The 13,147-nt window shown below is 44.3% G+C and overlaps 1 protein-coding gene across 1 annotated transcript in view; it reads left to right on the forward strand.

Annotated features, from left to right (window-relative positions):
* The first annotated feature begins 3,476 nt into the window (after positions 1 to 3,476).
* usta (uronyl 2-sulfotransferase a) overlaps positions 3,477 to 13,147 on the forward strand; it is a 57,660-nt gene continuing 47,989 nt past the window's right edge. Inside the window, exon 1 of the mRNA XM_071518880.1 lies at positions 3,477 to 3,906. Within this exon, the coding sequence (XP_071374981.1) occupies positions 3,675 to 3,906 (232 nt within the window). The 5' untranslated portion in view covers positions 3,477 to 3,674. The remainder of the gene's footprint in view (positions 3,907 to 13,147) is intronic.

Raw genomic sequence — 13,147 nt, forward strand, 5'->3', positions numbered from 1 at the left:
GTAGGTCGATAGGCTCTCTGGCTCCGGCTGCAATACAGCTGTAGTCAATGAAAGGGAGCTAGCAGGGGTTCCCAAACTTTTGCATGTCAAGAAGCCCCAGATAGATAGGCATTAGACCGTGGAGCCCCCGCTCGATAACATCTTGCTCTGAGAAACTCCATCTGAGAAGCTTTTTATTAGACTTCAGAATTGCATAACTGTCTATACTGTAGGCAGGGAAATAACCTATGAAGAAGAAATTCATCTTTATACATTCTCTCATTGTACTGACATTTAAAGAGTGAAATAAACTAATCTTCATTTAGTCAAGGACATTCTGGACCCCCCCTCAAGGACCCCTGGTGGTCCCCAGACCCCACTTTGGGAACCACTGAACCAGAGTAGCAATGCCCGTCTCCGTCAGCTTCTCCTGTAACTTTTACATGCGAGTGCGGGTGTTTTCTATTTTTTTTAATTAAATCTGAAAGGAAACATAAGCGCACACACACACACACACACACACACACACACACACACACACACACGCAGACACAAACTGGACAAGCATTTCCTCCAGGAAGCACGAGACCGCCGCCTGCTTAGTGCGTCTGCTCTCGTTGAAAAACAAAACAAAAAGAAGAGCTGTCGTAAGAATGATCTTCCTCCTTCACAAGGCTGTAATGAGGAGTTCGCTTCCAGTTCACGACTCTCTCTTTCACAGACGTAATTGCTCATCCAATTTAAAATATCTCAGGAGGAAAGGATGAGGCTTTATTGCAATGAAGAATTTCTGCCTCGGCTCACTTCCGATTATTCTGGTGTGCTTTTTCTCTGCGGGGTGATAGTTTCTGTACGGCTGTGTTTGCTGCTTCTCTTTTGGTTATGTGCCGTTTTATCTCCCAAACTGAGAATCCCTTCAAATTCTGCTGGGCAATCACAATTTTTCACTGGTTTTGTTGAGCATTCCTATATTGAGCCCAAGCCTCAGTTTACAACATACCTAGACAGTCATTGTTCCTCATTATGAGTGGATCACAGCGTGCACCCAATGATCACAGGCCTCCAACAATTAGCAGAGCCCCAGTACAAAGTCATAAGAGTCATAATGATTCCACATTGACTCCTCAAGTGCACTGATATATTAAGATGCACTGATAATATGACACTTTATTGGTCCTTATAGGGAAATTGGCTTGAACTTGGGTCTAGGGACTGTCATCCTACTCACTATGCAACCCTGCTTCCCTCTACACTGCCCCTGTGACTCGACTCTGCTGAGAAAGAGATGAGATTTTGCATAAACAGCAAATTTACTGCCTCCAAGGCCTCCAATTACTTCTTCTGAAGGTTTGTGGTGTGATTAAGTCTGATTCCTAGAGTTTACTTCCCCTTGGCAGGCAAATCCAAGTGTTTGAATCAACCTTCCAGGGTAAATCCTCCTCTATCCCTCGACTCCTATTCCGGTAAGTGAACTTAATTGGATTGTCGCCACTCTTTGGGGGCCCCTTACTACAAAAGTAGTGGACCATTTAAAGCGATTGTCAAATAAGTGCAAACTTGCCACCCCCCCTCCCACCCTTATTCTTCTCACACACTATCAGTTTCCTCTTCCAGCAGAGGCCAAGGTTTTACAGCGCATTTGTTTTGCATGTGTGTCTGTGTCGGTGTGGTGTGAACCGTGCTGACAGCACTTCACCAAAACTCTGGCACATCTGATGAGAGGTTGAGCCAATTCCAGAGTTTGATGATTGTAATGATTTTATTATATTTCCAGTATTTAGTGTAGATTGCAGTGAGATATGTTTGGCACAAGACAACATCCCCTCCCTCCCTTCCCTCTCTGTCTCTTCTTCTCTTCTTTCTCTCTCTAGCTGCAGTATGGCCTTTGGAGAGGGATGCTGTGGAGACCTGACGGAGATCCTGGAGGAGCTGGAGGACCTTCTGCTCCTTGGAGAGACTCTCACCTCTCTACTTTACTACTCCAGTAAAGTAGAGAGGTGAGAGTCTCTCCAAGGAGTACGCAACATCTAGAAGAACCTGGGTAGAGAGACAGACACACTGTATGCTGAATCTATGTGAAATTTCACAAACAACAAACGTCGAAGGGTTAATTTAGTTATTGATTCAACAGCTAAAACCTGCATCACACATCCAACCTCAAGTTTTTATTGGATTTTAAACCGTACCAAGAAAATAAAATGCCTTGGTATAGGCCTACAATAAAAAGGTATCATATTGCCAGACGTGATTTAGTTTAAATCCCACGGCTAAATTGCATTATGATTTTATTTACTGGGGGTTTTGATTAGAGTAAAACGGATTTACCGTGACCTTGCTGACATCCATATTTCTGTGTAATGAACTCCTGCTTCATGATAGATTAAGCAGCCATGGTTATAAGCTTATAATGCATTCTGTTTCATTGTGTCTGGCTTGCAGTGCACTGTATGATTTACAATACATTTACCTGAGGAAAACAGATTCATTCCTTTATTACCTTTGGTCTTTCAGGCTGAATTGTTTCACACAGCCGCTGTTGACTAGCTGTCATCAGTGAAAGCAAAATGGCCGTGTAGCCTTTCAGTGAGTTAGTTACTGCACTGAGTGACTGCTGTAGTCTAAGTGCAGGTGTACTCTAATAGCAGGGTACGGTCATGCTGTGGGAAGATATGTGGCACACTTGTGATGAACAGCCCTAACAGCAGGCCTGAGGGGGAAAGAGAAAGTGTAAAGCACGCACACACACGCACACGCATGGCACGCACACACACTGACTGACTGAAGTGAACAAAATAGGCTCGTCCCACCAGCATGCAACTGACATGTAGCCTCACCCTGAAGTAATGAGAACACAGCTTGTTCCCTTATATGAACAATAACTGCTTGCCAGAAAGCATATAGCCTATAAAACACAATCTCTATAATATTCCTATAGGGACTGTGGTGCTTAATAGTGAATTTAGAGTGACCTTATTGTACTTTGAGGTGTTTTTTTTCCCTTCTATGGTATGTCAAAAATAGTTCTACAATATACTTACAGTCCTATAATAAGTCTAAAGTTTTCTTATAGGATTACTATAGTTCTTTTTCATAAGGGTAGAAGGCTGTCACCTTCTCACACTTGACTGCAATACAAAAATGAACTGGAAACTGACTGCTGACTTCAAACTCTCCTTCCATAGAGCTATTCTCACTCTCTCTCTGTCTTGGCGCCTACGAAACAGCAAGCTGTCTCAGATGAAACCCATTTGGATGAATGGGCAGGGAGTCTTGGAGCCCCCCCCCCCCCCCCCCCCCCCCCCGTGCCCCCTCTCTCCCCGAACGCTGGGTGACGCTGTTTTACGCGCGGCAACGCCAACCCAAAATCCTGTGTGTGAGGTGGAAGTTTTTCCTCTTTCCACGTTCAGTAATCTGACACCCAAAAAATGACTCCGAGCAGAAGGATGGACCCTTAACTAACGCTGGAAAGACGGAAGGAAGGAACAGTCCAACGACGAGCGCAGACGAGCGGGACCGAGCGGAGGCGAAACGCTGTGCGCAAAAAACAACCCCGTGGCTGCGGCGGTCGGCGGAGGAGAGCTGGGTGCCTGCGCGTCTCCAAATAACTGGCTGCCCGTCTCAAATGATCTCAAAGCGAGAACTTTCACTTTCCACAGGCGGATGGGTGACTTTCCACGGCGCTTTGTGAGGTGGAGATGATGAAGAATTTCAGCGGCAGTCCCCTTCACAGCAACAACCCGACTCCCAACCACATTAGAGAGCGCAACAACAAAAAGTACAGCTTACTCTCGGCTATTCCGTGGCGATTTTCCCTGCGAGGTTATGGTTTCTGCATGGCTACTCTGTTCCTCTTCTGTTTCGGCTCCCTTTTTTACCAGCTGAACGGAGGACCCCCTAAAATCCTGCTGGACATCCGACAGTATCTCGGTAAGAACTTTTCACTTTTTCCCCTTCGCTGGCTAAAGCGCGTCCCGCAACATCATCAAAGTGAATATTAATAAATAAAAGTTGCCCTGCCCAGACGACCTGCTTTTTTTGTGGGGACGTGTAAAGGCAAGTTTATCCAAATGCATGGGGAATTAACGCGGCTGCTACCTCCCATTCACCGCTGGGCAAATGCCTTTTTATGCAGTCCACCGGGGGCCACTGCGTCCCCTCGACCCCGTTCACCCCGCATTACTTTTTCATGATGTGTCCTTGATTATTCAGTCTTAAAACTATCTTAATGGCTTTATATTAGGCTACTGTAGACTGACATGCCACGTACAGTACAGGTATGTATATGGACATTTGTATATGGACAAATGTCGCTGATTTATTTGATTATGATGTCGATCCAAATCTGTGCCCACGTTTTTTTTTTAATTCAGATAATCCAAACCAAAACTGGAAGTGAATGCGCTCCCTTGTGTGTCATTAGAATATCAGCTCTGACTTGTCAGAGCAGGACTGGTATCTATTATGGTAACAGGAACTTAGCAACTGTAAGGGTTTATATAGTGTGTGCGTGATGAATGACATCTGCACTGTGCAAGCCAGCTGGTGCGCTCCAGTCCGGTGCCATAGCGCTCATTACGCACGACTGGCACCGCTGGCACACCGCGCGGCACTTGCTGTTTTAAAGGTTGACTTTATGCTGCTGTTTTATAGCAATGTGGGCTGTGGCTTAGGCTTAAAAATTATACAATGAATTGATTTACACACCTTTTGAAAAGCATCAGCTGGACTGTGTAGGCGAGGGGTTCCCAAACGTTTTCACATCAAGGACACCCCAAAGAAAGAGTGTGTGTGTGTGTGTGTGTGTGTGTGTGTGTGTGTGTGTGTGAGAGAGAGAGAGAGAGAGAGAGAGAGAGATTAGGCATATAGGTCCCCATTTGAAAAGATTTTTTTTACCAATCCCCAACTGAGAGAATTTTTGTTGTTAGATATGACTTAAGTTGTATTACTGTCAATATAGTAGATGGGACCATATGATCAAATTATTCTTGCTTGGGACCACCTGGAACTCTCTCAAGTTTGGGACCAACTGTCCTCTGCATCTGACTGTCTGTCTATAAGAGAAGACCTTCAAGTGCCTAAAGGGACAGTTTGAAATATCTAGGCACATTGTAGTGTGTGTGTGTGTGTGTGTGTGTGTGTGTGTGTGTGTGTGTGTGTGTGTGTGTGGTTAGTCTGGTTCTCAGGGTCACACACACTTGAAACTGGTTGATACTCTACACAGTATCAGATGCTGAGGTGATTTCCTATCAACATGTCTGTCACGGCAGGAACTTGGGGTGCAGCTGCAAAGTAAATGAGTGAGTGTGCATGTGTGTGTGTGTGTGTGTGTGTGTGTGTGTGTGTGTGTGTGTGTGTGTGTGTTGAAAGGAGGTTGTGTTCCTACCTACTTCTTACAGGGGGATTGGGGCCTTTATGACGTGATAAACATCTGGAACAGAATGAGAGTCACTCACCAAGTCAGCCACTAATCCCCTAGGTCAGATTGGTTTCCTGCAGACACACACACACACACACACACACATGCATGCACAATACAGCTGCATAGGGCTGGGCGATATGGGTGAAATCAATCATGATAATCATAAGGATTTTTCTCAATATCAGTATATATCACGATATGGTTCATGTATGCAAAATCACGTTAAATAATAAAATTAATGTTCATCTCATTGAACTGAATGGTAATCTTAGGTGTAAAAAAGGTGATTTTCTGATTTTATTTTGCTGAATGCTTCAAAACAAGGACACAGCTTCCTACATTTAGTGCGAACAAAATGAACTGCTATTACTTGGGGTTTTAATTGGATATCATGAACAATACTAATAATTTTCCTCTGAAATACAACTTGATTTGCTGAGCAGGGATTCTGTATAGCACAAAAATACCTTGTCTAATCTGAAACAATTTGCAGCCTCTTGTGATTTAGAAACTGCAATAATGCAATTTCAATTTATTTTAGATTAATTGCATCAGACTGGCAGTTTGAGTGTGCACACATTAGTGTGTGCACACTCAAACTGCCAGTCTCATACACTCACCATGCAGCACTCTGCTTCTCAAACGTGCTCTGTAACCTCAGCACACACACACACACACACACACACACACACACACATGCATGCACAATACAGCTGCATAGGGCTGGGCGATATGGGTGAAATCAATATCATGATAATCATAAGGATTTTTCTCAATATCAGTATATATCACGATATGGTTCATGTATGCAAAATCACGTTAAATAATAAAATTAATGTTCATCTCATTGAACTGAATGGTAATCTTAGGTGTAATGTCAAACAAAATAGAAATATTCAAATAATATTTCTACCATACCTCATTTTATGAGTTTTTAAGTAAAATTTGCTTGTCATCATCAATTTAGACAGCAGAAATGTGCCACAATATTAAAATATCTTCATATCATGATTTCACTGAAAGACTATTATCGCCCTACATCTGCACAATATTGACAAAAGGTGATTTTCTGATTTTATTTTGCTGAATGCTTCAAAACAAGGACACAGCTTCCTACATTTAGTGCGAACAAAATGAACTGCTATTACTTGGGGTTTTAATTGGATATCATGAACAATACTAATAATTTTCCTCTGAAATACAACTTGATTTGCTCAGCAGGGATTCTGTATAGCACAAAAATACCTTGTCTAATCTGAAACAATTTGCAGCCTCTTGTGATTTAGAAACTGCAATAATGCAATTTCAATTTATTTTAGATTAATTGCATCAGACTGGCAGTTTGAGTGTGCACACATTAGTGTGTGCACACTCAAACTGCCAGTCTCATACACTCACCATGCAGCACTCTGCTTCTCAAACGTGCTCTGTAAACTCAGCGCACACACACACACACACGCTGACTATCACACATGAGCTGCAAACCCTGACAGGCAGTCAGTCATATAAGAAGGAGCAGGTGTGCATACTATTGTCATATATAGACAGTCAGACACAGACACACACACACACACACACACACACACACTACCGCATATGCTGCAAACTGATAATTTATCATACAAGAAGGAGCAGGTGTGCATGCTATCACAACAGACACAGACAGACACACACAACAGCAACAAACAAATACATTATTTGCTCATAATCCACCGGCACCCGGCCCTGTGTGGACCGTGAAAGCGAGGAATCCCTCTGCTGGAAGATGAATGGGTTTCCCGGCCCACCTGCAGGGGCGGCCTCTGCCCGGAGAGCCTGAGGGCCTGGGCCTCGTCAGACACCGACTCCCCCGCGCTCTATAGTCTACAGGCGGAAGCGGATCCTTATGTAACCAACACACAACACAACGACGGTGTAGCGTCTGGATGAGTAATCACCTCGTATAAAAGGAGACCTGGGGTTCGCATCCCTCTCATTATCATGCTGATCGAGGCGAAGAAGCGGCGTTTCATTCCGAAATGAGACATCTGCCATTTGAAAAATGTGACACCTACTGTGGCAAAAACGATTGCTGGCATGAAAGTAAAAGCAGCTACTGAATATTAGGATTAGTTTAGGATTCCTGAGCTTTTAACTTCCAAAAGAGTCACGTCTTAAAAAGGATGTAATCATCGCCACTTTTCTTTTCATATTGAGAATGTCAGGTAACGTTTTTTTCAAGATGGATATACTGGGGTTTTTTGGGGGGTTTTTTGGAACGAAACGCTTCACTCTGGCGGCTTCTGAAAAAGGTCACAGATGAGGCAGAGGATGGAGGGATCGCGGAGAGAAAGGAAGAAAAGGAGAGAGATAGGAAAGACGGGGTGAGCTAGGCCTCAGATGCGGTGGAGGAATGGCCTCCGCCGCTCCTTCTGAAGAGAGTTCTGTCGCTGAAGACTCAGAAGAGAAAACCGATAGAGGGATCCCGGGAGAAAGGAGGGAGAGGAAGAGAGGAGGAGTGGAAGAGGGATAGTACGCCTGTGATTTTGGTGGAGGAATGGCCTCTGTCGCTCCGTCTGAAAGAAAGTTCAGAGGAAAGTTCTGTTCACTCAAGAACTCTGTGTTCCCCCGTTTCTCCCTCTGTCACTTTCACCCCTTCTCTGACAACTGTCAATTACAGAGACTCTCTCCTTCTTTCTCTCTCTCTCTCTCTCTCTCTCTCTCTCTCTGTCTTCTCTCTCTCTCTGTCTCAGTGACAGTGTGATAGATAGAAGCAGGAAGCAAACTGCAACAAAGCATAGGGAAAAGCTGGAATAAAGGCAAAAATAAAGAGGGAATTCTGCATCAATAATGCTCCAAAGTGTGTGTATGCAAATGTGTGTGTGTGTGTGTGTGTGTGTGTGTGTGTGTGTGTGTGTGTGAGATAGGCAGGCTAGCAGTCTTTTACAAGAGTCCGGTGATCGTCCGATTTATTTACCTTAAGTTATCTTGTGTTACTTTTGGCTGCGCTGTGCTGGGAAGAGGCTGAAGATGCCTGGTGGGGTTCAGTGTGTGCAGGGTGTGTGTGTGTGTGTGTGAGTGTAAGTGGACGTGGGTGTGTATGCGTGAGGGTAATAGTAGGTTGATTTTGTGCGAGTGTGTGTGTGTGTGTGTGTGTGTGTGTGTGTGTGTGTAGAGGGAACAGACCCTGTTTTGTTTGAACCAGCGCGGAGGTTGGTGTTTGAGGGTGTCACTCAACACACAGCCGCTCTAGAACCAGAACCTTCAGACTGGGATTTACAGCCCGCTCTCCTGTCTGTTCCCTCTCATTAACTCTCTCTCACACTTTCTCTCCCTCTCTCCCTCTCTCTCTCTCTCTCTCTCACATACACACACACACAGACATACAAATTGATATTCCCCTGACTAATTCAGTTACTTCTCTGGAATGTGCCGAACAGTCGCCACTTGAGTGAAGTGATTGGGTAGCAAGGTGTGTGTGTGTGCATACGTGTTTAAGTGTATGCGTGACTGTACAATCACACCTGTGTGTGTGTGTGTGTGTAGCAGTGTTTCCCCCAGAAATTTGACTTGGCCCGGGCTGAGAGGCCTCTGAAACATTATTTACACCAAGTGACAGTAAATCTCCCCATTGAAACTGAATACATATGAAATTAATTTGTTAAGGAAGGTGGGCAGCTGGTTTCAACAGGAGGCCACCCTCACTGTTCACTGGCCAGGGGAAACTGCAGTGTGCAGCTATGACGGATAAGTTGTGATTAGTGCTATAAGTTCCTTCATGAGTTTTGCCGACCATTAAATCAGAAAGTCTCTGTAGAATGTAAATGTCAAACAACTGTCTGCTCTAAAAAGAAATAAAAAATATGAAAGTATTTACAGCGGAGTGTATCCTGCCAGAGTTAGAAGCCATGAGCCAATGTTTGAACACTGTGCTGCTGTCTGTCCATACACACACACACGCACACACACACACGCACACACACACCGTATATCAGTGAAGTGACATTTTGGATTCACTCTACGAATTGCCATGATCTCGGGGGAAAGCGACTTTGCTGATGGGAAAATGAGTTTCGCTGTTCTTTGATCGTGTCTGGCATCCTCTCATTGCTTTTCGGAGGCTGGATGTGAAAGCGTGAGACGGAGGGAGAGATGATTGCACCGTTTGAATCTGTTTCCCCAACTCTGCCTCTCTTCCAGAAGCGATCCTCCTGCAGGATTAGCCAGCGTATACAGCGCGCCAAATCCTTAGACACCTTGGATGAGCGTAATGGACTTTTAAGGACCCTTAAATACACAGGTCTTCCTCTGTGTGCGTGTGTGTGTGGGTGGGTGGAAGGGGTGGTATGAGGGAAAGTGTCTGCTGTTATAATTCCCAACCCCCCTACCATAAATCATAAATGCTGAGCGAACTCTGAGCGACTGTCTCTCACACTCAATCTCTCACTAAGCACCACTCTGCTTCTCAAAAGCACTCTGTAACCTCAAAATACACACACACACACACACACACACACACAGGCACATAAAATTTAAGTTGCCAAAAACTGGCCAGTGTAGTGAATGAGTTGCAGACTGCGAGGCGGTATTAGGGATTAGATAGGTATGCATGGACAAAGAAGTAAGTTTAGAAGTAAGTTTTTTTCTCTCTCTCTCCTCCCTTCTAGTTTCCTCCTTATTTACCCCATTGAAAGTGAAGTTTTTAGGTGAATTTATAAAAGATTTAGCTCAGCTGGTATGAGTAGTATGCTACCAGTTAACTTTTACTCATGTATTCATGGAAGAGAGAGGACGGGATGGTGATGGAGAGAGGGGAAAGTGTGAGAACGCCTGCTGTGCGAAGGCCAGGGAGCGACATGCAAACGTCCAGCTCAACATGGATAGTAAAAACACGGCATGCGTGAGTAGGCTCCACTCATACATGACAGCCATATGGCGCTGATGATTACATGAGCACAGACACACACAAACACAGACACACACACCGGAGTGTTTGAAACTGGATAGAGACTGACATAATCTTTGCGCTTAAACACAGAAACCGTTTGAAAGTCTCACACATCCTGCGCAGGTAACTGAATCTGACATGACCTAGAAGATGCACCTTCCTGATGTTTTGCACCTAGTAATATTAACTACCATCATATAAATTATTCATGTCTATCTTTGACAGCTCCTGGACAAGCTATACTGACATAAAATCATGCATACATTTGTTTTATTTGAGCCACCTAACTTCGATCACAAGCCTGCTTCTCTAACCTCAAGGCTGCAGCTGCCCCGGTTGGCTTATAAATATGATTGAGACACGATGCATCATACTCACTCACAAACATATTTCACACATGTACACAGAGACTGAAGACACTGACACAAAGACTACACACATGCGAAGGGCTTTGTTGAGCCAGCCAGTCAAGTAAGTGTGATTTTTGGCACACACTTGCCCGTCCATTCACACATACACAAGCAAGCCTGCTTCCTGCTAAAGGATATTAAAAACAACGCCTCTTATTTCATCCAGTCATATTCTGTTCCTCAAGCTGACAGATTTAGCCATGCTCACTCTTAGACCAAGAGACAGAGTCCAAGCTTCAGGACAGTTTACCACGGTTTCACATACATGGACATCAGACTGGTGTTGGTCACTCAGCCTTTTAAAATACCTAACAGGGTTGCCAGTTGTGCACCAGTCTGGCTCTGGGGTGAGTTTTGCCCCATCTATCCCTTACCTCCTATGCAGTGTTTGAGCAGAGGTGGCCAACCAAACTGCAAAGACAAAATAATGTTAAATAGCAATGGATTATGTGCCAAGAGAATCCTATTTTCACAATGAAGGTTGAATATATAATATTTTGCAGTCTGTCCAACATCTCCTTGAAGCTTACATGACTCATTAGGAGGTGAAGGCACCTCCACAGACAACTTGTCTGACTCCCTCTATATTCCCTCCATCCGTGCTATATTAGAGCTGGTGTAAGTGTTGAGGAAAGCGAAGCGTTACCTCCGACGGACCCAAAACAGCACCTAACTGGCGTCACATCCAGCCTAAATGCCAAAACAATCACTCGCTCGGTAATTCCCTCTGGGTTGGGAAAACAGACGGCCCTCCCTACTGTGCGGAGGCGAACCGCGCTCTGTTTGTTTACCTGTTTTCTAACGTGCCTGCCAGCTTGTTAATTGGGTTTAGGGGTCAATAAAGGGATAATAGTTTTCACATGAATGGGACCTAGGGAAGCCAGGTGTTGTGATGCTCTGATTTTACTTCAAGGAGGATTTGAAACAGCCGGTTCAATGGCAAATAGAGCTCGGCAAATAGTGCAGACACAGAAAAACAGAGAGCAGAAATGCTGTTAGTTGTTATATTATTTTATGCAGTGATTGTTGGGTAATGTTATGAGCTTAAGGCTATGTTTTCCACATGCCTCGAATGAACACGAATCAACATATTCTGCTTTCCATTAGTTATGATGATGATAATGTTGATTTTTCTTGTTCTGTGCACTGCTGCTTTTCTCGTTTATCGCCGCAATCTGAAATGATCTGACAAAATGATTCCGTGTCGAGCCCCTGATTAAATAATAGGCGCAATTACCGTCACCAATTAGCATCTCCATGCCTGAGAGATTCCCGTAGCCTTCTCCAGAGAGACGGGCAAACACTAAAACAACACAGGGCAATTATCTCCCATTAGAGCATTTGTTTTCACCACTCACAAAGGGAGCAGATGTAAAAAAAGACCACAGCGCAAACGCCGCCAACTGCAACTGCTGCTTAAAGTCTTGATGAGCAGTGATGGTCAGAACCCAGGAGAAATCCTACGTGAAATTGTTGGGCAATGGATTGTGACTAGGCTTGTGCCATGCTATCTGCTGCCTGGTGCTTTTGGGCGGCAGACCATGAAGGAATGATCCAAAATGGAAACAGAGCAAAATGAATTGTTGCAGAGAATAATACTAAAACATGAGGATAGGTTCAGTTCATTGCACAATAAATTGGTGTTTTAAATCAAGAAGAAAAGAAGAAATTCCATGATAGTCTTGCATGTCTAGTTCTTTCTTATACTCTCAAAAGAAGCCTTTCTTGGCCCAGGCATGTCAGTGGAGTTTCCTTTACGGTGATGAGTATTAGATATGGTATTTTGCATCCTGCCAAACCCTGGGCCTTTTCAGCTGTCTATACCAGACTGCCTAAATCACAGTTCCTTTTTGAAAAACAGGATGAAAAAGTGTTTTCTGACAACCCTGACAACCAGACCAGCAGTCATGAACACAAAGCTTCTTTTGTAAATGAAAAATGGCAATGAAAGGCCTCCTTCTCCTCTAATCAAAAATCTGAAAAAAGTAGTGCCTAAAACTTTTATAGCCCAAATGTATGGCATGAAAGTGAGGAAGGTTAGGCATGAGCGCCTTTTTCAGTCCTTTGTACTCCATGTAGTCGAGCACACAGTGCAGGTTAGCTCAGATGGGGGTGTGTGTGTTGTGTTTAGGGACTCTAAGTGTGTGCTGTTTTTCAGGGGTTGCCAAGACACTGATGATGGCTGGTTGCAGTGACTTTTATGTCAGCGCCGGTGGCGGTGGGTGAATGGGTGGGTGGCATGGGGCCCGCAGCCACTGGGTGGTACCCTGGCTGATGGTAGAAAGAAGGAGATTACGCACATCCCATAATTTAAAAAAAATGGGTGCCAGGATAAATAGAGGTCCTAAAAGAAAAATAGGTGTCCGCGCACAACATATAAACCTCAATGCCCTGCTTTAATCAGCTCTTTTC

Source organism: Centroberyx affinis, unplaced genomic scaffold, assembly GCF_046629955.1.
Source record: "Centroberyx affinis isolate AG114_WGS23_722 - 3 ecotype Tasmania unplaced genomic scaffold, CSIRO-AGI_Caff_v1 ptg000640l_1, whole genome shotgun sequence".
Taxonomy (NCBI): domain Eukaryota; kingdom Metazoa; phylum Chordata; class Actinopteri; order Beryciformes; family Berycidae; genus Centroberyx; species Centroberyx affinis.